The 25,696-nt window shown below is 47.3% G+C and overlaps 1 protein-coding gene across 2 annotated transcripts in view; it reads left to right on the top strand.

The window, feature by feature from the left end:
• The window catches only part of LOC144593056 (parathyroid hormone/parathyroid hormone-related peptide receptor-like), a 98,067-nt gene extending 72,777 nt beyond the window's left edge, over positions 1-25,290 (top strand). For both annotated transcript variants that reach the window (XM_078398477.1, XM_078398478.1), the window contains 7 exons: positions 3,762-3,915; positions 7,997-8,057; positions 9,997-10,063; positions 12,204-12,298; positions 16,274-16,415; positions 18,328-18,369; positions 22,067-25,290. In XM_078398477.1, the coding sequence (XP_078254603.1) occupies positions 3,762-3,915; positions 7,997-8,057; positions 9,997-10,063; positions 12,204-12,298; positions 16,274-16,415; positions 18,328-18,369; positions 22,067-22,435 (930 nt within the window). In that variant the 3' untranslated portion in view covers positions 22,436-25,290. The remainder of the gene's footprint in view (positions 1-3,761; positions 3,916-7,996; positions 8,058-9,996; positions 10,064-12,203; positions 12,299-16,273; positions 16,416-18,327; positions 18,370-22,066) is intronic.
• The last annotated feature ends 406 nt before the right edge of the window (positions 25,291-25,696 follow it).

The raw sequence follows: 25,696 nt of genomic DNA on the forward strand, positions 1-25,696 counted from the left end.
TCCCGCTGAGTTACTCCAGCTTTTTGTGTCTACCTTTGAAGATAAAACAGTACAGTACAGGAACAGGCCCTTCGGCCCACAGTGCCCGTGCCGAACATAATTGCAAGACCAACTCTTATCTGCCTGCACATGATCCATATCCCTCCATTCCCTGCATATCTGTGCGCCTATCCAAAATACTTATAGACGCCACTATCGTATCTGCCTCCACCACCACCCCTGGCAGTGCGTTCCAGGCACCCACCACCCTCTGTGTAAAAACAATTGCCTCGCACATCCCCTTTAAGTGTTGCCCCCTTACCTTATATCCTTTAATTACCTTTAGCAAACTGGGAGAATGGTTCAGACTGTCTACCCTATCCACAGTATGCCTCTCTGAATTTTATATATCTCGACAGGTCTCCTCGCAATCTCCGGCGTTCCAGTGAAAGCAATCCAAGTCCATCCAGCCTCTCCCTGTAACTAATACCGTGCAGCGTAGGTTTACTAGGTTAATTCCCGGAATGGCGGGACTATCATATGTTGAAAGACTGGAGCGACTAGGCTTGTATACACTGGAATTTAGAAGGATGAGAGGGGATCTTATCGAAACGTATAAGATTATTAAGGGATTGGACACGTTAGAGGCAGGAAACATGTTTCCAATGTTGGGGGAGTCCAGAACAAGGGGCCACAGTTTAAGAATAAGGGGTAGGCCATTTAGAACTGAGATGAGGAAAAACTTTTTCAGTCAGAGAGTTGTGAATCTGTGGAATTCTCTGCCTCAGAAGGCAGTGGAGGCCAATTCTCTGAATGCATTCAAGAGAGAGCTAGATAGAGCTCTTAAGGATAGTGGAGTCAGGGGGTACGGGGAGAAGGCAGGAACGGGGTACTGATTGAGAATGATTAGCCATGATCACATTGAATGGCGGTGCTGGCTCGAAGGGCCGAATGGCCTCCACCTGCACCTATTGTCTATTGTCTATTACCCCCTCATCCAGGCAGCGATCTGGTGAACCTCCCCAAAGCCCCCACACCCATCGTGCAAAGGGGCGACCAGAACTGCACGCAACACTCCAAATGTGGCCTGAACAAGGTTCTTTAAATCTCCATCAAAATAATTTCAAAGTATTGATGGTCTGGCTTTATTATTGTCACGTGTACCAAGGTACAGTCAAAAGCTTTGTTTTGCATGCTGTCTCCTCTGATCACATAATTCCATACATAAATACAATCAAGCCCAACTCAATTACAACAGGTCGAGCAAAGGGGAAGATACAGAGTGCAGAATATAGTTCTCAGCATTGTAGCGCACCAGTTCCACAGACAAAGTCCAATGTCCGCAATGGGGTAGAGGTGAATCGGACAGTACCCTAGCTTATGGAAGGGCCGTTCAGAAGCCTGATAACAGAGGGGAGGAAGCTGTTTCTGAGTCTGGTGGTGCGCGCTTTCAAGCTTCTGTACCTTCTGCCTGAAGGGAGCGGGGAGAGGGAATAACCGGGGTGGGACAAGTGTAATTTGGTTGGCTGCTTTTCTGAGGCAGCGTGAAGTGTAGATTGAGAGTCTAGTGGCTGCCTAGAACGGGCAACAGCGTTGGCACTTCTGTACGATTAGAGGCGGGAGGTTTGGTTGAGAATTGAGGAGAATAGTGCACGTACCTGTCTAATTGAGGATGTATTTATTCCTAACTGAGGTGACACGGTGGCGCAGCGGTAGAGTTGCTGCCTCACAGCGCCAGAGACCCGGGTTCCATCCCGACTACGGGCGCTGCCTGTACGGAGTGTGTACGTTATCCCCGTGACCTGCGTGGGTTTTCTCCGGGTGCTCTGGTTTCCTTCCACACTGCAAAGTCGTGCGGGTTTGTAGGTTAATTGGCTTGAGTAAAATTGTAGATTGTCCCGGGTGTGTGTAGGATACTGCTGATGTTCAGGGTGATCGCTGGTCGGCGTGGACCCGTTGGGCCGAGGGACCTGTTTCCTCGCTGTATCTCTAAACTAAACTAAACTAAACTAAACGAAACTCAATTAAACTACACTAAACTTAACTAAACTAAACTAAACTACACTACACTACACTACACCACACTATACTACACTACACTACACTACACTACACTACACTACACTACACTACACTACACTACACTACACTACACTACACTACACTACACTAAACCACACTACACTACACTACACCACACTACACTACACTACACTACACTACACTACACTACACTACACTACACTACACTACACTACACTACACTACACTACACTACACTACACTACACTACACCACACTATACTACACTACACTGCACTACACTACACTACACTGCACTGCACTACACTACACTACACTACACTACACTACACTACACTACACTACACTACACTACACTACACTACACTTCACTACACTACACGACACTACACCACACTACACTAAACCACACTATACTACACTACACTGCACTACACTACACTACACTACACTACACTACACTACACTACACTACACTACACTACACTACACTACACTACACTACACTACACTACACTACACTACACTACACTACACTACACTACACTACACTACACTACACTACACTACACCACACTATACTACACTACACTACACTACACTACACTACACTACACTACACTACACTACATTACACTACACTGCACGGTAGCGCAGCGGTAGAGTTGCTGCTTTACAGCGAATGCAGCGCCGGAGACTCAGGTTCGATCCTGACTACGGGTGCTGCACTGTAAGGAGTTTGTACGTTCTCCCCGTGACCTGCGTGGGTTTTCTCCGAGATCTTCGGTTTCCTCCCACACTCCAAAGACGTACAGGTATGTAGGTTAATTGGCTGGGTAAATGTAAAAATTGTCCCTAGTGGGTGTAGGATAGTGTTAATGTACGGGGATCACTGGGCGGCACGGACTTGGAGGGCCGAAAAGGCCTGTTTCCGGCTGTATATATATGATATGATATGATATGATACACTACACTACACTACACTACACTACACTAAACCACACTATACTATACTACACTACACTACACTACACTACACTACACTACACTACACTACATAAACTAAACTACACTACACTACACTACACTACACTACACTACACTACACTACACTACACTACACTACACTACATAAACTAAACTACACTACACTACACTACACTACACTACACTACACTACACTACACTACACTACATTACACTACACTACACTACACTACACTAAACTAAACTGAACTAAACATATAAGATTATTAAGGGGTTGGACACGTTAGAGGCAGGAAACATGTTCCCAATGTTGGGGGAGTCCAGAACAAGGGGCCACAGTTTAAGAATAAGGGGTAGGCCATTTAGAACTGAGATGAGGAAAAACTTTTTCAGTCAGAGAGTTGTGAATCTGTGGAATTCTCTGCCTCAGAAGGCAGTGGAGGCCAATTCTCTGAATGCATTCAAGAGAGAGCTAGATAGAGCTCTTAAGGATAGCGGAGTCAGGGGGTATGGGGAGAAGGCAGGAACGGGGTACTGATTGAGAATGATCAGCCATGATCACATTGAATGGCGGTGCTGGCTCGAAGGGCCGAATGGCCTACTCCTGCACCTATTGTCTATTGTCTATTGTTTATAATAGTTCAGTGAACTAAACTTTCACCTGACGGAACGTTGCAAGGTTACTATCATGTTTTTGAGCAATAACTTTGCCCTGGTGCTGAGCTAATGTATTTCTCCTCACTGTATTCCAGATTGGATGCAAGATTGCTGTCACCATTTTCCTTTACTTCCTGGCTACTAATTACTACTGGATTCTGGTGGAAGGGTTGTATCTCCACAGCCTCATCTTCATGACATTTTTTTCTGACAAGAAGTACCTTTGGGGCTTCACCTTAATAGGCTGGGGTAAGAGAAAGATTTTCAACTTAATTCTCCTCTCCTCGCCCTCCCCCATAACTCTCTCCAGCCCTTTAGAAACATGGTGAGGGGGATATGGGCCAAACGCAGGCAGGTGGGACTAGTGTAGATGGGACATAGAAACATAGAAAGATAGCAAACAGGTGCAGGAGTAGGCCATTCGGCCCTTTGGGCCAGCCCGCCATTCAATATGTTCATGGCTGATCATCCAAAATCAGTGCCCCGTTCCTGCTTTCTTCCCATATCCCTTGATTCCATTAGCCCGAAGAGCTAAATCTAACTCTCTCTTGAAAACATCCAGTGAATTGGCTTCCGCTGCCTTCTGTGGCAGAGAATTCCACAGATTCACAACTCTATGGGTGAAGATGTTTTTCCTCATCTCAGTCCTAAATGGGCTACTCCTTATTCTTAAACTGTGGCCCGTGGTTCTGGACTCCCCCAAGATCAGGAACGTATTTCCTGCATCTAGCCTGTCCAATCCCTTAAGAATTTATATGTTTCTATAAGATCCCTGTTTTTTTATTATCCACAAAAACTCTGGGTCTGGGTCTGTTTACTAATGGGCACTAAATACTGGAGTAACTCAGCAGGTCAGACAACAACTCTGGGGAACATTCATAGATGACCTTTCGGGTTGGGAAGGGTTTCCTATCCACGTTCTCCAAAACATATGATGAGCATTTGACGGCACTGGGCCTGTACTCGCTGGACTTCGGAAGGATGAGGGGAGACCTCATTGAAACGTACGGAATAATGAAAGGCCTGGGTAGAGTGGATGTGGAGAGGATGTTTCCACTGGTGGGAGAGTCTAGGACCAGAGGTCACAGAATTAAAGGACGGTCTCTTAGGAAGGGGATGAGGAGGAATTTCTTTAGTCAGAGGGTGGTGAATCTGAGGAATTTCTTTGCCACAGAAGTTGTTGGAGGCCAATGGATATTTTTAATTCTGCTCCTTTCACTTATGACTTTATGACCTTAATCAGTGGTGACAGTGACAACTCTAAGTGGAGACGAGGAACTACAGATGCTGGAATACAAAGTGCTGGAGGAACTCCAGGGCGGCACGTTAGCGCCGCGGTAGAGTTTTCTGTCTTACAGTCCGAGAGACCCAGGTTTGATCCTGTCTACGGGTGTTGTCTGTACGATGTTTGTACGTTCTCCCTGTGAGTTTTGTTTCCGGGTGCTCCGGTTTCCCCCCACACTCCAAAGACGTCCAGGTTTGTAGGCTAATTGGCTTTGGTACAATTGTAAATTGTCCCAAGTGTGTGTGCAGGATAGTGTTCGTGTACGGGATGTTCGCTGGTCGGCGCGGACTCGGTGGGCCGAAGGGCATGTTTCTGCGCTGTACCTCCAAACTAAACTAAACTCAACGAGTCTGGCGGCATCCTTGGAGGTAAAGGGCAGGCAACGTTTTGCGTCGGGTCAGTTCTGGAGAAGGGTCCCGACCCAAACACGTTGTTGTGCAGGAAGGAACTGCAGATGCTGGTTTAAACCAAAGATAGACACAAAAAATGCTGGAGTAACTCTGCGAGTCAGACTGCACATCTGCATATCGGGAGAGAAGAAATAGGTGACGTTTCGGGTCGAGACCCTTCTTCAGGCTGAGAGTCAGGGCAAAGGGAATCGAGAGACATAGACGGTGAGGTAGGGAGATATAGAATAAATGAATGAAAGATATGCAAAAAGTAACGATGATTTATTTAGATTTAGATTTAGAGATACAGCGCGGAAACAGGCCCTTCAGCCCACCGAGTCCGTGCCCGCCCAGCGATCCCCGCACACTAACACTATCCTACACACACTAGGGACAATTTAAAAAAAAACATTTGCCAAGCCAATTAACCTACATACCTGTACGTCTTTGGAGGGTGGGAGGAAAACCGAAGATCTCGGAGAAAACCCACGCAGGTCACGGGGAGAACGTACAAACTCCGTACAGACGGCGCCCGTAGTCAGGATGGAACCTGAGTCTCCGGCGCTGCATTCGCTGTAAGGCAGTAACTCTACCGCTGCGCCACCGTGCCGTGATAAAGGAAACAGGCCCTTGTTAGCTAACATTGAACCCTAGGTGAAACGAGCACAGACAATGAGACTCAACAAGACAACTTTGAAGCTGGTACGACTCGGTTGGGGGAGGGATGGAGAGAGAGGGGCTGCAAGGGTTATTTGGAGTTAGAGAAATCAATATTCAAAAACATAGGTCCATTGCCTCAGTGGACGCCGCCTGACCCGCTGAGTTCCTCCAGCACTTTGCTTTTTGGCTGTATCTCAGGAGTGTTGCGGTTCTAGGTCCATCGTGGGAGGCGTGAGGCAATAATCCATTCAAGCACATAAGTTGGTCATTCAGTTTGGTGATGTAGGGAAATAGAGTGGCCAGAGTCAATGGGTTCTGTTTTGGTCTCCCTGCAGTAGGAAGGAAGACATTAAGCTGGAGAGAATGCAGAGGAGATTTTGCGAGGATGTTGCCAGGACTTTTTTAGTTTAGTTTAGTTTAGTTTAGTTTAGTTTAGTTTAGTTTAGAGATACAGCGCGGAAACAGGCCCTTCAGCCCACAGGGCCCATGCAGACCAGCGATCCCCGCACACTAACACCACCCTACACCCACTAGGGACAATTTTTATATTTATCAAGCCAATTAACCTGCAAAGCTGTATGCCTTTAGAGTGTGGGAGGAGACCGAAGACCTCAGAGAAAACCCACGCAGGTCACAGGGAGAGCGTACAAACTCCCTGCAGACAGCACCCGTAGTCAGGATCGAACCCTGGACTCCGGCGCTGCATTCGCTGTAAGGCAGCAACTCTACTGCTGCACCACCGTGACTATTTACAGTTTAAGAATAAGGGGGAAGTCTTTTAGGACCGAGATGAGAACGTTTTTTTTCACACAGAGTGGTGAATCTGTGGAATTCTCTGCCACAGAAGGTAGTTGAGGCTATATTTAAGAGGGAGTTAGATGTGGCCCTTGTGGCTAAAGGGATCAGGGGTTATGGAGAGAAGGTAGGTACGGGATACTGAGTTGGATGATCAGCCATGATCATATTGAATGGCGGTGCTGGCTCGAAGGGCCGAATGGCCTACTCCTACACCTATTTTCTATGTTTCTATGTTTCTACTGTGACCTGAGGGCCTGAGCAAAAGGGAGAGGTTGAGTTGGTTAGGACTCTTCTTTGGAGCGCAGGAGGCTGAGGGGTGATCTTATAGAGGTGTATAAAATCATGAGGGGAATGTACAGAGTCTTTTGCCCAAAGTAATGGAATCAAGAACCAGGCGATACATGTTTAAGGAGAGAGGGGGAAGATTCGATCCTGACTTTGTGTGTTATCAGTGTGTGGAGTCTGCATGTTCTCCCCGTGACTGCGTGGGTTTCCTCTGGGTGCTCCTGTTTCTTCCCACATCCCAAAGGCGTGCGGGTCTGTAGGTTAATTGGCTCTCTGTAAATTGCCCCTTGTGTGCAGGGAGTGGATGAGAAAGTGGGATAACATAGAACTAGTGTAAACGGGGGATCGCTGGTTGGCGTGGACTCGGTGGGCAGTAGAGCCTGTTTCCACGCTGTATCTCCAAACTAAACTAAACAGACAAAAATAAACAGAGGACAAAACAGATAAAAAAAGAGTCAGGAAAAGGATTGGAGGAAAATATAGGATGCAAAGTTCTAGAGTAACTCAGCGGGTCAGGCAGCATCGATGGTCAGAAGTGATAGAAGCAGAATTAGGCCATTCGGCCCATCAAGTCTACTCCGCCATTCAATCATGGCTGATCTATCTCTCCCTCCTAACCCCATTCTCCTGCCTTCTCCCCATAACCTCTGACACCCGTACTGATCAATAATCTGTCTATCTCCGCCTTAAAAATATCCACTGACTTGGCCTCCACAGCCCTCTGCGGCAATGAATTCCACAGATTCACCACCCTCTGACTAAAGAAATTCCTCCTCCTCTCCTTCGTAAAAGAACGTCCTTTAATTCGTCTTTAAAAGAAATGACAAAAAGATGAAAATGGAGGCAGCAGAAATTGTCTTGCTGAGGAGTTATTTTGTCAGTAACATATTTCTGGTCTGTTTTCCACCTGCAGGGGTTCCTGGCGTTTTCGTGGCTGCCTGGGCGAGCGTAAGAGCAACTCTGGCCGATACTGAGTACGTATAATAGTTGGCTTCAGAGATGCGGCAGGGAAACAGGCCCTTCGGCCCACCGTGTCCGTGCTGACCATCCATCACCAGTTCACACTAGTTCCATGTTACCCCACTAGTTTAGATCAGTTTATTGTCACGGTGAAAAGCTTTTTTTGTCGCGTGCTATCCAATCAGTGGAAAGACTGTGCATGACTACAATCACCATGTGGGCGGCACGGTGGCGCAGCGGTAGAGTTGCTGCCTTACAGCGAATGTAGCGCCGGAGACAGGTTCGATCCTGACTACGGACGCCATCTGTACGGAGTTTGTACGTTCTCCCCGTGACCTGCGTGGGTTTTCTCCGAGATCTTCGGGTTCCTCCCACACTCCAAAGACGTACAGGTATGTAGGTTAATTGACTGGGTAAATGTAAAAATTGTCCCTAGTGTGTGTAAGATAGTGTTAGTGTGCGGGGATCTACATACCTGTACGTCTTTGGAGTGTGGGAGGAAACCGAAGATCTCGGAGAAAATCCACGCAGGTCACGGGGAGAACGTACAAACTCCGTACAGACGGCGCCCGTAGTCAGGATCGAACCTGAGTCTCCGGCGCTGCATTCGCTGTAAGGCAGCAACTCTACCGCTGCGCCACCGTGCCGCCCATGTGGATGTTCTCTTTCACATCCACATTTAGTCATAAAGTCTTAGGGTAATACAGTGTGGAAACAGGCCCTTCGGACCAACTTACCGACACCGGTCGACATGTCCCAGTTGCACTAGTCCCACCTGCCTGCACTTGGTCTATATCCCTCCAAACCCGTCCTATCCATGTACCTGTCTAAACGTTTCTTAAACGTTGGGATAGTCCCAGCCTCCACTACCTCCTCTGGCAGCTTGTTCCATACACCCACCACCCTTTGTACAGATTTATTGAAAATTTAGTAGATTTCCTAGGAACAACCTCTACCTAACAAATCTGTCATTAAATGTATGCACATAACCTTTTAATCAGTGTAGGGGAATCAGGAATCAGAGGACATAGGTTTAAGGTGAGAGGGGAAAGATTTAATAGGAACCTGAGGAGTAACATTTTCACTCAGAGGGTGGTGGGTGTGTGGAACGAGCTTCCAGAGGAGGTATTTATTTCACAAAACGCTGGAGTAACTCAGCAGGTCAGGCTGCATCTCAGGAGAGAAGGAATGGGTGACGTTTCGGGTTGAGACCCTTCAGACTGATCCAGAGGGGGTAGTTGAGGCAGGGACAATGGGGCAGCATGGTGGCACAGCGGTAAAGTTGTCGTCTTACAGCGCCAGAGACCCGGGTTCAAACGTGACTGCGGGTGCTGTCTGTGTGTGTGGAGTTTGCACGTTCTCCCTGTGACTGTGTGGCCTTTCCTCCGGGTGCTCCGGTTTCCTCTCGCATTCCCAAAGACGTGCGGGGGATTTTAGGTTAATTGGCCCAGTGTGTGCAGGGAGTGGATGAGAAAGTTTGATAACATCGGTCAGCACGGTGGCACAGTGGTAGAGTTGCTGCCTTACAGCTCTAGAGACCCGGGTTCAATCCTGACTCTGGGCGCTCGTCTGTACGGAGTTTGTACGTTCTCCCCGTGACCTGCGTGGGTTTTCTCCGAGATCTTCAGTTTACTCCAACACTCCAAAGACGTACAGGTTTGTAGGTTAATTGGCTTGGTATAAAAATGTACACATGTCCCTAGTGTGTGTGGGACAGTACTGGTGTACAGGGATCGCTGGACGGTGTGGGCTGAAGGGCCTCTTTCCGCGCTGTATCTCTAAACATAAAACTTGTGTGAATGGGTGATGGATGGTCGACGTGGACTTGGTGGGCCGAAGGGCCTGTTTCCATACTGTATCAATCAATCACTGAACCATGCGCAGAAATTGTGGATAATTATTTCTGAGATAACGATATATCTGATAATATTCTTCCACATTTTGTTTTTACAGGTGCTGGGATTTAAGTGCGGGGAACTTAAAGTTGATTTATCAGCTACCGATTCTGGCTTCAATATTGGTAAGCTATAATCAAAGCACAAACACTATCTCCCTCCTATTTAGGACTGGACTCAAACTGAGGTGAATTCTACCAACCCAGGTGTAATCATATCATTCTGGTTTCACTTATAGAGTCCGACAGTGTGGAAACAGGCCCTTCGGCCCAACTCGCCCTTCACCGACCAACATGTCCCACCTACACTTGTCCCACTTGCCTGCGTTTGGCCCCATATCCCTCTAAACCTGTCCTATACATGTACCCGTCTAAATGTTTCTTAAACGTTGCAATAGTACCTGCCACAACTACCTCCTCCTCCGTCAGCTCGTTCCATACATATACCATCCTCTGTGTGAAGAAGTTGCCCCTCGGATTCCTTTAGTTTTAGTTTACTTAGGAGATACAACGCGGAGACGGGCCCTTCGGTTCACGAGTCCACGCCGACCAGCACATCTATATACTACAACACTCGTTTGTTTGTTTGTTTGTTCCTGAACTGCAGCCAAAATGGTTCACGAAAGCGCGACAATTTTAGGCCCACCTTACTCACCGTCGTTCCCTTGGTGCTAATGGAAGAAGTTTCATTGAAATCGGTGTTATATTTTTTAAGTTATTCACATTTTAAAGTTTAAATCTATCTCCTAGGGAGGGAGGGAGGGTGGGGGAGGGGGGAAGGGGAGTGGTAAGGGGAGAGGGGTAGGATAGGGTGCTGCACCAATTCAGGAGAGATTTGGGCCCAACTTGGTCTAGTTAACACTATTTTGCACAGACCAGGGATGATTCATAGCAAGCCAATTAACCTACAAACCTGCACGTCTTTCGAGTGTGGGAGGAAAACGAAAATCGAGGAGAAAACCCACGCAGGTCATGGGGAGAACGTACAAACTCCATACAGACAGCACCCGTAGTTGGGATTGAACCTGGGTCTCTGGCGCTCTAAGCGCTGTAAGACAGCAACTCAATCGCTGTGCCACCATGCCATTCCTATTAAATATTTCCCTCCTCATCTTAAACCTACATCCTTAGCTCTTAGCTCCTAGGGCTAAAAGAATCAATGGATATGGGGGAAAAGCAGGAACGGGGTACTGATTTTAGATGATCAGCCATGATCACATTGAATGGCGGTGCTGGCTTGAAGGGCCGAATGGCCTACTCCTGCACCTATTTTATACACCGATCAGCCAAAGCATTATGACCACTGACAGGCAAAGTGAAAAACATTGATTATCTTGTTACAGTGGCACCTGTCAAGGGGTGGGATATATTAGGTAGCAAGTGAACAGTCAGTTCTTGAAGTTGAAGTGTTGGATGCAGGAGAAATGGGCAGGAGTAAAGACCTGAGCGACTTTGACAAGGGGCAAATTATTAAGGCCAGACGACTGGGTCAGAGCATCTCTGAAACGGCAAGGCTTGTGGGGTGCTCCCGGTCAGCAGTGGTGAGTACCTACCGACAGTGGTCCGAGGAGGGACAAACCACAAACCGGCGACAGACAGGGTGTTGGGCGCCCAAGGCTCATCGATGCGCGAGGGCAACGAAGGTTATCCCGTCTGGTCCAAACCGACAGAAGGTCGACTGTGGCACAAGTCACAGAAAATTTTAAAGGTGGTCACGGGATGGAATGTGTCATAATACACAGTGCATCGCACCCTGCTACGTATGGGGCTGCACACGGAGGACCAACAGCATGTTAGGCAGGTGGTCATAATGTTTTGGCTGATCGGTGTATGTTTCTACATAGAGACATAGAAACATAGAAAATAAGTGCAGGAGTAGGCCATTCGGCCCTTCGAGCCTGCACCGCCATTCAATATGATCATGGCTGATCATCCAACTCAGTATCCCGTACCTGCCTTCTCTCCATACCCCCTGATCCTTTTAGCCACAAGGGCCACATCTAACTCCCTCTTAAATATAGCCAATGAACTGACCTCAACTACCTTCTGTGGCAGAGAATTCCCCAGATTCACCACTCTCTGTGTGAAAAAAAACGTTCTCATCTCGGTCCTAAAAGACTTCCCCCTTATCCTTAAACTGTGACCCCCTTGTTCTGGACTTCCCCAACATCAGGAACAATCTACGTTTCTATGTCCTCTCTGTGGTTCTTGATTGCCCTGCTCTCAGTAAAATAAATGTTAGAAAGTGTTTCTTTTCCTTTTCCAGGTAAACTTCATGCTTTTTATCAACATCATCAGACTGTTAGCCACAAAACTAAGAGAGACAAACGTTGGAAGGTGTGACAGCCGGCAGCAGTACCGGTAAGATGCGGGGGTGTAGTTAAAGCAGACACTTGTGCGTGGTCAGAGGAGGTGGTGGCCAGTGGACACAAGGAACTATAGATTTATAGTTCCATAGATAAAAAAAAAAATTTAAAAATCACAAACGACATTCTCCTCTCCTCCGACGCTGGCAACCTCAACATCCTCATCCTACTTGACCTCAGCGCCGCCTTTGACACCATAAATCACTCCATTCTCCTCACCCGACTTGAAACCTCCCTTAACATCACCGGCACAGCCCTATCCTGGTTCAAATCTTACCTCTGACAGACACCAGTTCATCTCCATTAACAACTGTAAATCCCCCACCGCTCCCCTCCCCCAAGGTGTCCCCCAAGGCTCAGTCCTTGGCCCCCTCCTCTTCATCCTCTACCTGTTCCCCCTTGGTCAATTAATCCGCCGTCATGGTCTCAACTTCCACTGCTTCGCCGATGATATCCAGCTCCTCATCTCCACCAAGTCAATCTCCACCACCACACACTCTACACTGACAAACTGCATTACTGAAATAAAATCTTGGCTTCAATCAAACTTCCTCAAACTCAATTGCAACAAAATCTGAAATCATCATCATTGGTCCAAAAATGCTCACCAAATCCACCCAAAACTTCATCCTCAACATTGATGGTCTCCCAGTATCCACCTCACCTCACATCCGGAATCTTGGAATCATCCTTGATCAAACCCTCTCCTTCGACAAACACATCAAACACATCACAAATACAGCCTTCTTCCACCTCAAAAACATTGCCCGTCTCCGTCCATCCCTCTCCTCCACAGCTGCAGAAACCCTCATCCACGCCTTCATCACCTCCCGTCTGGACTACTGCAACAGCCTCCTCTATGGCGCACCCTCAAAAATCATCAATAAACTTCAATACATTCAAAACTCCGCTGCCCGTCTACTCACACACACCTCGATCCGTGACCATATCACCCCCGTCCTTTATAAACTCCACTGGCTCCCCATCCCCCAGAGAATCCAGTACAAAATCCTCCTCATAACCTACAAAGCCCTCCATAACCTGGCCCCATCCTACCTGACCGACCTCCTCCACAGGCACACTCCCACCTGCACCCTCCGCTCTGCCGCTGCCAATCTCCTATCCCCCCACATCCGGACTAAACTCAGATCCTGGGGGGACAGGGCTTTCTCCATCGCTGCTCCCACCCTATGGAACTCACTAACCCAAACCGTTAGAGACTCCCCCACACTCACCACATTCAAAACATCGCTGAAGTCTCACCTGTTCAGTACTGCCTTCAACCACTGAAGGTCACCTCACCTTCTGTCTCCTTTCTCTGTTCGTTTACTTATTTACTTATTTATCTATTTATTCATTTCCCTATGTTCTCAAAATCTCTGTAAAGCGTCTTTGAGTATATGAAAAGCGCTATATAAATAAAATGTATTATTATTATTATTATTAGATGCTGCAATATCAAGCAAGTGCTGGGGAACTCAGTGGGTTGGGCATCATCTTTAGACCTGGTGTCGCAGCGGTAGAGTTGCTGCTTTACAGCGCTTGCAGCGCCGGGTTCGATCCCAGGCGTTGTCCGTACGGAGTTTGTACGTTCTCCCTGTGACCGCGTGGGTTTTCTGCAAGATCTTCGGTTTCCTCCTACAGTCCAAAGACGTACAGGTTTATAGCTTAGTTGGCTTGTTATAAGTGTAAATTGTCCCTAGTGGATTTAGGGTAGTGTTAATGTGCGGGGATCGCTGGTCGGCGCGGACTCGGTGGGCCGAGTGGCCTGTTTCCACGCTGTATCTCTAAACTAAACTCTAGAGATACAGCGATTAAACAGGCCCTTCGGCCCACCGAGTCCATGCCGACCAGCGATCAACCCGTACTCTAGCACTATCCCACACACACTAGGGACAACTTACTATTTTACCGAAGCCAATTAACCTGTAGGAGGAAAAACCTTTGGAGTGTGGGTGGAAACGGGAGCACCCGGAGAAAACGCACGTGGTCACGGGGAGAAAGTGCAAACTCCGTACAGACAGCACCCGTAGTCAGGATCGAACCCCTGGTCACTGGCGCAGTGAGGCAGCAACTCTACCGCTGCACCACTGTTTCGCCCCGGCTGTGGATGAAATGGACAGATGATGTCTTCTCCGATGAATGACATCAGCCCAGGGAATGACATTTCCACCTCTCTCCACGGATGTTGCCTGACCTGCTGAGCATTTCCAGCACTGTCAATTTAGGTTTGGTTTTGGTTTTAGAGATACATCGTGGAAACAGGCCCTTCCGCCCACCAAGTCCACACTAACAATCGATCACCCATCCGCACTAGTTCTTTCCTACACACTAAGGGTCTTTCTTATAGAAGCCAGCTCACTTACAAACCAGCACGTCTTTGGAATGTGGGAGGAAACCGGTGCACCCGGAGAAATCCCACTCGGTCACAGGGAGAACGTGCAAACTTGGTGCAGACAGCACCCGTAGTCAGGATCGAACCTGGGACTCTGGTGTTGTGAGGCAGCAACTCTACCGCTGCGCCACCGTGCCGTCTAGGGGGCCCCCTGTCACAATGTTCAGTAAATCAGTCTGAAGAAGGGTCCCGAACCGAAACGACGCCTGCGCATTCCCTCCACAGATGCTGCCTGACCCACCACTGAGTTCCTCCAGCACTTTGTGTTCTGTTTGTGATTCCGGCCTCTGCAGTTCCTTGTGTTGCCAGCAAATTGAAGTGTTTTACCCTCTTACCTGTAAACCAGACGATAACAGACCCATGTATTGTTACAGATATTTATGAAGGTCGCAGATGGGGGTGGTTTAGTGATGGGGGTGGTTTAGTTTGTTTTAGGCTGGTTGAGAGATACCACATGGAAACAGGCTCTTCGGCCCACCGAGTCCGCACCAACCAGCAATCACCCGTGCACACTAGTACTATGTTATCCCACGTTCTCATCCACTCCCTACACACCAAGGGCAGTTTACAGAGGGACAATGAAACTACAGACCTGCACGGCTTTGGGATGTGAGAGGAAACCGGAGCATCCGGAGAAAACCCATGCAGTTGCAAGGAGAACATGCAAACTCCACACACACACACACACACACACACACACACACACACACACACACACACACACACACACACACACACACACACACACACACACACACACACACACACACACATACACACACAGCACCCGAGGTCAGGATCGAACCCGGGTCTCTGGCGCTGCGAGGCAGCAGCTCTACCCGCTGCGCCACCTTGGTTGTTATTGTAAAATGCAAACACGGGGAATAATTGAATGAGAAATGAAATGGCAATACTGCATCTGCACTATATTTAAGTCAGAGATAGATAGATTATCGTTTAGTACGGGTGTCAGAGGTTATGGGGAGAAGGCAGGGGAATGGGGTTAGGGGGGAGAGATATATCAGCCATGAGTGAATGGCGGAATAGACTTGATGGGCCGAATGGCCTAATTCTGCTCCTTTCACTTATGACCTTATGTTCCCTCTTGCACTCACTTTTCCCACCCAGTTTTTAAGGGGTTAGAGTTTCAAGAAGATTGACACAAAAAGCTGGAGTAACTCAGTGGGTCAGAAATCCTACACATTAGAGTTTAAAGATACAATCCCTCGGACGGGTGCAGGAAAGAACTGCAGATGCTTGTTTAAATCGAAGATAGACCCAAAGTGTTGGAGTAACTCAGCGGGACAGGCAGCATCTCTGGAGAGAAGGAATGGGTGACGTTTCAGGTCGAGTTTGAAGAAGGGTCTGGACCCGAAACGTCACCCATTCCTTCTCTCCAGAGATGCTGCCTGACCCGCTGAGTTATGACAGCATTTTGACAGCATTTTGAGTCCCTCAGACTATCCTTGAACGGACTTTGCTGGCTTTACTTTGCACTAAACGTAATTCCCTTTATCATGTGTCTGTTGTGCCCCGGGAACAATATTTAATCTTGTGATCTTGTGTGTATTGCAGGAAGCTGCTGAAGTCCACACTGGTCCTGTCTCCACTGTTTGGAGTGCATTACATTGTATTCATGGCTATCCCGTACACCGACGTCTCGGGGATTCTGTGGCAAATCCAGATGCATTATGAAATGTTCTTTAATTCCTCTCAGGTAACCATGGAATGATAGACCTGTTGGGGGCAGAAATGGTCATTCAACGAGAATGGCCAGGCCAATAATTTTGTCCATCAACACTTTTTATTATTTTACTGTCTTATTTTATTGTTTTATTATTTTTATATTTTTTATTATTTTATTATTTATCTATTTATTTATTATTTTATTGTTTTTTTTTGTGTTTTATAAATTAATTTGTATTATTTTATTGTCTTATTTTATTGTTTTATTATTTTTATTTTTACATCAGTTTATAATTTATTTATTTATTTATTATTTTATTGTTTTTTTCGTTTGTTTTTTATTTTTATTTTTTATTTTATTGTCTTATTTTATTTTATTTTATTTTATTGTCTTTATAATATACTTAACTCTTAACTGGTTCAGCCGTACTTTAGATGCATCGGTGAGTCACAGAGTGATACAGCATGGAAATAGGCCCTTCGGCCCAAACTTGCCCACACCGGCCAACATGTCCCAGCTACACTAATCACACCATATCTGCGCTTGGTCCATATCCCTCCAAACCTGTCCTATCCATGTACTGCTTCTTAAACATTGGGATAGTCCCAGACTCAACTACCTCCTCTGGCAGCTTGTTCCATACACCCACCACCCTTTGTGTGAAAAAGTTACCCCTCAGAGACCTATTCAATCTTTTCCCATTCACCTTAAACCGATGTCCTCTGGTCCTCGATTCACCTACTCTGGGCAAGAGACTCTGTGCATCTACCCGATCTATTCCTCTCATGGAGAGGAGAAGTCAGCACCTTTTTCCCAGATAAGTGGGAACCTCATTGAAACGTACCAAATAGTGAAAGGCCTGGATAGAGTGGATGTGGAGGATGTTTCCACTAGTGGGATAGTCTAGGACCAGAGGTCACAGCCTCAGAATTAAAGGACGTTCCTTCAGGATGGAGATGAGGATGAATTTATTTAGTCCGAGGGTGGTGAATCTGTTGCTACAGAAGGCTGTGGAGGCCAAGTCAATGGATATTTTTAAGGCAGAGATGGATAGATTCTTCATTATTACGGGTGTCAGGGGGCATGGGGAGAAGGCAGGAGAATGGGGTTGAGAGGGAAAGATAGATCAGCCATGGTTGAATGGCGGAGTAGACTTGATGGGCCGAATGGCTTAATTCAGCTCCTATCACTTATGAACTTATGTTTTCATATCTGTTGTGCGGCTGCAAGTAAGAATGCCATTGTTCTATCTGGGACACATGACTATAAAACACTCTTGAAATACTCGTGGAAATATTGGAGAGTTATTCTTTCAGGGTGACGATATTTCATCAGAAGTGGAAGAAGAAGAAACCGGCTTTCATAATGTACGGAGGAATAAATCAGGTGGGGGATAAACGGCAGGATGGGATTGAAAAGATTGTGGAAGCAAACTGGTAGAACAGATGAGAAGAATAGATTAGATAAACGCACAGTTGATGTGACAGGAGCAGAAATAGGCCATTCGGCCCATCAAGTCTGGTGGTGGGGACTTCATCAATTTGATTTAGTGTCTCTGGTGTCGAATACAGGGCGGCACGGTGGCGCAGCGGTAGAGTTGCTGCCTTCAGCGAATGCAGCGCCGGAGACCCGGGTTCAATCCCAACTACGGGCGCCGTCTGTACGGAGTTTGTACGTTCTCCCCGTGACCTGCGTGGGTTTTCTCCGAGATCTTCGGTTTCCTCCCACACTCCAAAGAAGTACAGGTTTGTAGGTTAATTGGCTGGGTATAAGTGCATATTGTGTGCGTAGGATAGTGTTAGTGTGCAGGGATCGCTGGTCGGTACGATTCAGTGGGCTGAAGGGCCTGCTTCCGCGCTGTATCTCTAAACTAAACTAAACATTATGTTGCAAGCAGAAAATAAATTATATGACTTTAAATACTATACTCTTAACATTTCAGGGCTGTTTTGTGGCCGTTATCTACTGCTTTTGCAATGGAGAGGTAAGTACTTGTTTTCCTCTGTGAAAGTATGTTGATAAAAGGAACATGTCCATAAGTGACAGGAGCAGAATTAGGCCATTCGGCCCATCAAGTGTACTTTGCCATTCAATCATGACTGATCTATCTTTCCTTCTCAACCCCATTCTCCTGCCTTCTCCCCATCACCCCTGACACCCGTAATAATCAAAGATCTATCTATCTCTGCCGTAAAAATATCCATTGACAGCCTCCACAGACTTCTGTGGCAAAGAATTCCACAGATTCGCCACCCTCTGACTAAAGAAATTCCTCCTTATCTCCTTCCTAAAGAAACGTCAGAGGGTTTTCAGTCAGAGAGTTGTGAATTTTTCAGTCAGAGAGTTGTGAATCTGTGGAATTCTCTGCCTCAGAAGGCAGTGGAGGCCAATTCTCTGAATGCATTCAAGAGAGAGCTAGATAGAGCTCTTAAGGATAGCGGAGTCAGGGGGTATGGGGAGAAGGCAGGAACGGGGTATTGACTGAGAATGATCAGCCATGATCACATTGAATGGCGGTGCTGGCTCGAAGGGCCGAATGGCCTCCTCCTGCACCTATTGTCTATTGTCTATTGTCTAACGTCCTTTAATTCTGAGGATATGACCTCTGGTCCTAGACTCTCCCACTAATGTAAACACCCTCCCCACATCCACTCTATCCAGGCCACAGAACAGTATAGCACAGGAACGGGCCATTCGGCCCACAATGTCCGTGCTGAACATGATGCCAGGTTAAACTAATCTCCTCAGCCTGCACGTGATCCACAACCATCCATTCCCTGCACATCCATGCTCCTATCTAAAAGCCTCTTAAACACCACCATAGTATCTGCCTTTACCACCACCCCTGGCAGCGCGTTCCAGGCACCCACCAACCACCCTCTGTGTAAAGAACTTGCACATCTCATTTCAACTTTGCCCCTCTCACCTTAAAGCTATGCCTCTAACCTTGGACGTTTCCACCTTGGGAAAAGGTTCTGACTGTCTACTCCATCTAAGCCTCTCATCATGTTACATACTTCTTTCAGGTCTCTTCTCAATCACTGGTGTTCCAGAGAAAACAGTCCAGGTTTGTCCCAGCTCACTTATAGAAACGTATAAAGTTATAAAAGGACTGGACAAGCAAGATGCAGCAAAAATGTTCCCAATGTTGGGGGAGTCCAGAACCAGGGGCCACAGTTCTAAGAATAAAGGGGAGGCCATTTAAAACTGAGATGAGAAAAAACTTTTTCACCCAGAGAGTTGTGAATTTGTGGAATTCTCTGCCACAGAAGGCAGTAGATTCACTGGATGAATTTAATAGAGAGTTAGATAGAGCTCTAGGGGCTAGCGGAATCAAGGGATATGGGGAGAAGGCAGGCACGGGTTACTGATTGTGGATGATCAGCCATGATCACAATTAATGATGGTGCTGGCTCGAAGGGCCAAATGGCTTCCTCCTGCACCTATTTTCTCTGTTTCTAGGTATCTGTCATCATAGCTAACACCCTCTAGTCCAGGCAGCATCTGATAAACCTCTTCTACATCCTCCCCAAAGTCTCCCCATCCCATATGACCTACATAACATTACAATGTTATGAGGAGACCAAAACTGCACACATTGTCCTAATGTCCTCTTTCTTTAATAAACATGGCTTCCCCCGCGGTTGTGAATGGATTCCTCATCCATATCTCGTCAGTGTCCTCTGATTCTGCACTACAGATGTGGCGTAGAAAACATTTTCACTGCAGTTAGTTTATTGTCATGTGTACCGAGGTACAGTGAAAAGCTTTGGTTGTGCGCTAACCAGTCAGCGGAAAGACAATACATGATTACAATCGAGCCATTTACAGTGTACAGATACACGACAAGAGAATGGCGTTTAGTGCGAGATCAGTAAAGCCAGATCATAGATAAAGTAAGTAATGTTGCTGTAGGAGTAGAGATTGAAGAGCGTGGAGCGATTGTAATGTGTGGTTGTAGATCTGCTTCTGTGGCTACATGCAAATAGTCGCCTGGGTTGGGCGCCATCTTGGAAGCCATTTTATCAGGATGCCTCACAGCTTGGTATCGGAACAGCTCCATCCAAGACCGTAAGAAATTGCAGAGAATTGTGGAGGCAGCCCAGCCCATCACACAAACCAACTTCCCTTCCATTGTCTCCATTTACACCTCACGCTGCCTCGGCAAGGCCAGCAGCATAATCAAGGACCAGTTTACCTGTCTCCTAAACGTTATACCCTTTATCCTGTATCTGTGCGCTGTGGACGGCCTGATTGTGATCAGTGGAGTATTTTCACTGGATAACACGCAACAAAAACGCTTTTCACTATAACCTTGGTACATTTGACGATAATAAATTAGTCCAAACTGCACTAAACTGCACTAAACTAAATTAAACTATTCTAAATTAAATCAACCTCCCTCCCCACCTCCTTCACCTGTATCCACCTATCACTTGCAATCTTCAGTTCCTTATCTCTATCAACTATAGGAATGCAGGTTTTGAGTTCTGTGTTTTATGACTTTTACGAGGATGTTGCCAGGACTCGAGGGCCTGAGCTATAGGGAGAGGTCGGGCAAGCTAGGACTTATAGACAATAGGTGCAGGGGTAGGCCATTCGGCCCTTTGAGCCAGCACCGCCATTCAATGTGATCATGGCTGATCATTCACAATCAGTACCCCGTTCCTGCCTTCTCCCCATACCCCCGGACTCCGCAATCTTTAAGAGCTCTATATACGTCCCTCTTGAAAGCATCCAGAGAATTAGCCTCCACTGCCTTCTGAGGCAGAGAATTCCACAGATTTACAACTCTCTGACTGAAAAAGGTTTTCCTCATCTCCGATCTAAATGGCCTACCCCTTATTCTTAAACTGTGGCCCCTGGTTCTGGACTCCCCCAACATTGGGAACATGTTTCCTGCCTCTAACGTGTCCAATCCCTTAATAATCTTATACGTTTCAATAAGATCCCCTCTCATCCTTCTAAATTCCAGCGTATACAAGCCTAGTCGCTCCAGTCTTTCAACATATGACAGTCCTGCCATTCCGGGAATTAACCTAGTAAACCTACGCTGCATGCCCTCAATAGCAAGAATATCCTTCCTCAAATTTGGAGACCAAAACTGCACACAGTACTCCAGGTGCGGTCTCACTAGGGCCCTGTACACCTGCAGAAGGACCTCTTTGCTCCTATACTCAACTCCTCTTGTTATGAAGGCCAACATTCCATTGGCTTTCTTGGCGTTTATTCCTTGGAGCACAGGACGATGAGGGGTGATCTAATAGAGATATACAAAATCATGAGAGGAATAGATCCGGTAGACTATGATTCTTTTGCCGACAGTAGGGGATTTGTGGACCAGAGGACATAGGTTTAAGGTGAGGGGGAGGGGGGGGGGAAGATTTAATGGGAATCTGAGGGGCAACTTTTTCACACAAAGGGTGGTGGGTGTATGGAACGAGCTGCCAGAGGAGGTAGTTGAGGCAGGTACTATCGCAAAGTTTAAGAAACAGTTAGACAGGTACATGGATAGAATAGGTTTAGAGGGATGGGCCAAAAGCAGGCAGGTGGGACTAGTGTAGATGGGGCATGTTGGTCGGTGTGGGCAAGTTGGGCCGAAGGTCCTGTTTCCATACTGTACGACTCTGTGACTTGGTGACTACAACACTCTGCCAATGAATCGTTGTCCCTTGTTTCAGGTGCAGAGTGAGATCAAGAAGGCGTGGGCGCGTTGGATTCTGGCGCTGGACTTTAAGCGCAAGGCTCGCAGCGGCAGCACGGCCTACAGCTACGGGCCCATGGTGTCGCACACCAACAACAGCACCAGCGGCAACGTGCCCACGCGGGCGGCACATCCGGGGCACCTGGGCGGCCGAGGGGGAGCCGGCGCCGGTCCGATCAACGGGCACTGGAACCTGCCGGGCTACGTGAAGAGCAGCTCGGTGTCAGAGAACTCCCACCCCTCCTCGCTGCAGGAGCCGTACGGCAAGGACGAGGAGAACGCCAAGGTCCAGGGCACCAGCAAGCCCGCCTTGGTCGTTGAGGAGGAGAGGGAGACCGTAATGTGACTGGGGGCGTGGTTGGGGGGGGCACCACGTGAGGAACTCCTATCCAAACGGCACGACACAAACTCCAAGACTGGCACTGGACTGGGTCTGCCTCTCTCCATACCACCCTGGGTAGTGGAGTTGATGGGAGATGTCCATGTCCATAAACTGGGACAGGCACAACCATTGGGAAGAGAGAACTTGCAAGGAATGTCAAAGCCAGCTTCATCACATCTACTGAGGTCTTGCCTGGACTTTAGCATAATTATTTAGATCCTAGTCAAGCACTGTTCTGTTTCACGTTGTCACAATTGCCAACGTTTAGTTGGCGGACTCAATAATAGAGAGTTGGTGATACTTGTTGCTTTGAATCTTTGTCCTTGACACCAGTTCCTCTCAGCTTCTGAGGGACCAGCTCAAACGGCCCTGTTAGGCTGAGGGTAATTTGATGGAATGCGTGGGGGAGAAAGAGAGCGAGAGAGAGAGAGAGAGGAAGGAATAAATTATCTTTTACAATAGAAGAGTAAAGGTTGGAATTAGCCGACAGGTTAGGCAGCCTCCGTGGAGAGAGAAGCAGAATTAATATCTCTGGTCGACAACCTGTCATGGGTTAGTGTGAGCGGACAAAGGTTCAATGGGAATCTGAGGGGTAACCTTTTCACACAGAGGGTGGTGGATGTATGGAATGAGCTGCCAGAGGAGGTAGTTGAGGCAGGAACTATTGTAACGTTTAAGAAACAGTTAGACAGGTACATGGATAGGACAGGTTTGGACCAAACGCAGGCAGGTGGGACTAGTGTAGATGGGGCATGTTGGCTGGTGTGGGAAAGTTGGGCCGAAGGGCCTGTTTCCATGCTGTGTCACTCCATGACTTTATGACTCAGTGGGTCAGGCAGCATCTGTGGGGGGAATGGGTAGATGACAGGTATGGGACTGAGAGACAGGTCTCGGAGATAATCTCAGCAAAACCATGCACTAGTCAGAGTTTAGAACATCCACTTTTCCATTATGGTATGACAATAGAAGATTGACACAAAATGCAGGAGTTACTCAGCGGGTCAGGCAGCGTCTCTGGAGATAAGGACTAAGTGAAGTTTCGGGTCGAGATCCTTCTTCATACCACCTTCGCACTTCACACTGTCTATCTTCAGTGTAAACCAGCATCTGGAGTTTCGTCCGACACATTTGGTGTGACAATATCCCGGATAGCTAGGCGATAAAAGGAACTGCAGGTGCTGGTTTACCAAAAAAGACACAATGTGCTGGAGTAGGGCAGCACAGTGGCACAGCGGTAGAGTTTTTTACAGAGCCAGACACCCAGGTTTGATCCTGACTACGGGTTTTGTCTGTACGTTCTCCCCATGACCTGCGTGGGTTTTCCCCAGGATCTCCTCCCACACTCCAAAACGTACATGTTTGTGGGTTAATGGGCTTGGTATAAATGTAAATTGTCCCCAGTGTGTGTAGGATAGTGTTAGTGTGCGGGGATCGCTGGTTGGCGTGGACTCGGTGGGCCGAAGGGCCTGTTTACCCCGCTGTATTTCCAAACTAAACTAAACTCAAGGCATCAGGCATCAGGCAGCATCACTGGAGTTCCTGGTTATGTCCGTTCTCCTGAGCTGTTGCCCGACCCACTGGGTTACTCCAGCCCTTTGTATCTTTCCTGGATATCTTGCACTGATTGAGAAAGTTAATTATTTTTGCGCCTTCTTTTCATTTTGGATGTTCAGTAAAAAAATATATTCAGAGGTAATGGGCACCAAAATGATCCAGTAACAAAACACCAGAACACATCCTCAATAAAACAGTGTAGGAAAGAACTGCAGATGCTGGTTTAAATCGAAGATAGACACAGAATGCTGGAGTAACTCAGCGGGACAGGCAGCATCTCTGGAGAGAAGGAATGGGTGACGTTTCGGGGTCGAGACCCTTCTTCAGACCCTTATTAAAACAGTGGTACACCTAGTAGAGCATCTTCCTTAGGGACCCAAGTTCGATCCCGACCTCGGGCGCTATCTGTGGAAGGAGTTTGCACGTTCTCCCTGTGACCTGCGTGGGTTCCCTCTGGGTGCTCCGGCTTCCTCCCAACGTGAAAGCCCTGGATTGAGTGGACGTGGAGAGGATGTTAGCACTCGCGGGAGAATCAAGGACCAGAGGGCACAGCCTGAGAATAAAAGGACATATCTTTAGGAAGGGCATGAGGAGGAATTTCTTTAGCCAGAGGGTGGTGAATCTGTGGAATTCGTTGCCACAGGTGGCTGTGGAGGCCAAGTCAGTGGATATTTTTAAGGCAGAGATAGACAGATTCTTGACTAGTACGAGTGTCAGGGGTTATGGGGAGAAGGCAGGAGAATGGGGTTGGGAGGGAGAGATAGATCAGCCGTGTTTGAATGGCGGAGTAGACTTGATGGGCCGAATGGCCTAATTCTGCTTCTATAGAAGGTTTTGTTTTACACAGAGGGTGGTAGGTGGCTGCAGTGTGCCACCCAAGGGAAATGGTAGAAGTAGATATCGAAACGACATTTATGAGACATTTAGACAGGCCCACGAACAGGAGGGCTATGGGTCACGTGCAAGCAGATGGGATTTGTTTAGATTAGTGTCATGTTCAGCACGGACATTGTGGGCCGAAGGGCCTGTTCCTGTGCTGTACTGTTCTAGGTTCTATTGGACTGCGGGTTAACGCCTGTGCAAGATTCACAATTATATTCAAATGTGTGGAGTAGATTAGTGGTCTCTCCAGTAAAATAAAAAACACAATTAGAATCAAATCATGAATGTACAAAATCATGAGAGGAATAGATCGGATGGACGCACAGAGTCTCTTGCCCGGAGAAGGGGAATTGATGACCAGAGGACATAGGTTTAAGGTGAAGGGGGGGGGGGAAAGGTTTAATAGGAATCTGAGAGGTAACTTTTTCATACAGAGGGTGGCGGGTGCATTGAACGAGCTGCTGGAGGAGGTAGTGGAGGCTGGGACTATCCCATCATTTAAGAAACAGTTAGACAAGTACATGGATAGGACAAGTTTTAGAAGGATATAGGCCAAACGCAGGCAGGTGGGACTAGTGTAGATGGGACATGATGGCCAGTATGGGCAAGTTGGGCCTGTTTCCACGCTGTAGGATTCCATGACACAATCTTTTTCACAAACTAGGTGTTAAGTATTAGATTCAATTAACGTTATGTCCATTCCTCGTCCAGTGAAACTAATTGAAGTGTGTTCAAAACTTGCCTGATTGTTGCTTCCGGTTCAGTTTGTGATGCTAATGTAAATTGGTT

Source organism: Rhinoraja longicauda, chromosome 4 (assembly GCF_053455715.1).
Source record: "Rhinoraja longicauda isolate Sanriku21f chromosome 4, sRhiLon1.1, whole genome shotgun sequence".
Taxonomy (NCBI): domain Eukaryota; kingdom Metazoa; phylum Chordata; class Chondrichthyes; order Rajiformes; family Arhynchobatidae; genus Rhinoraja; species Rhinoraja longicauda.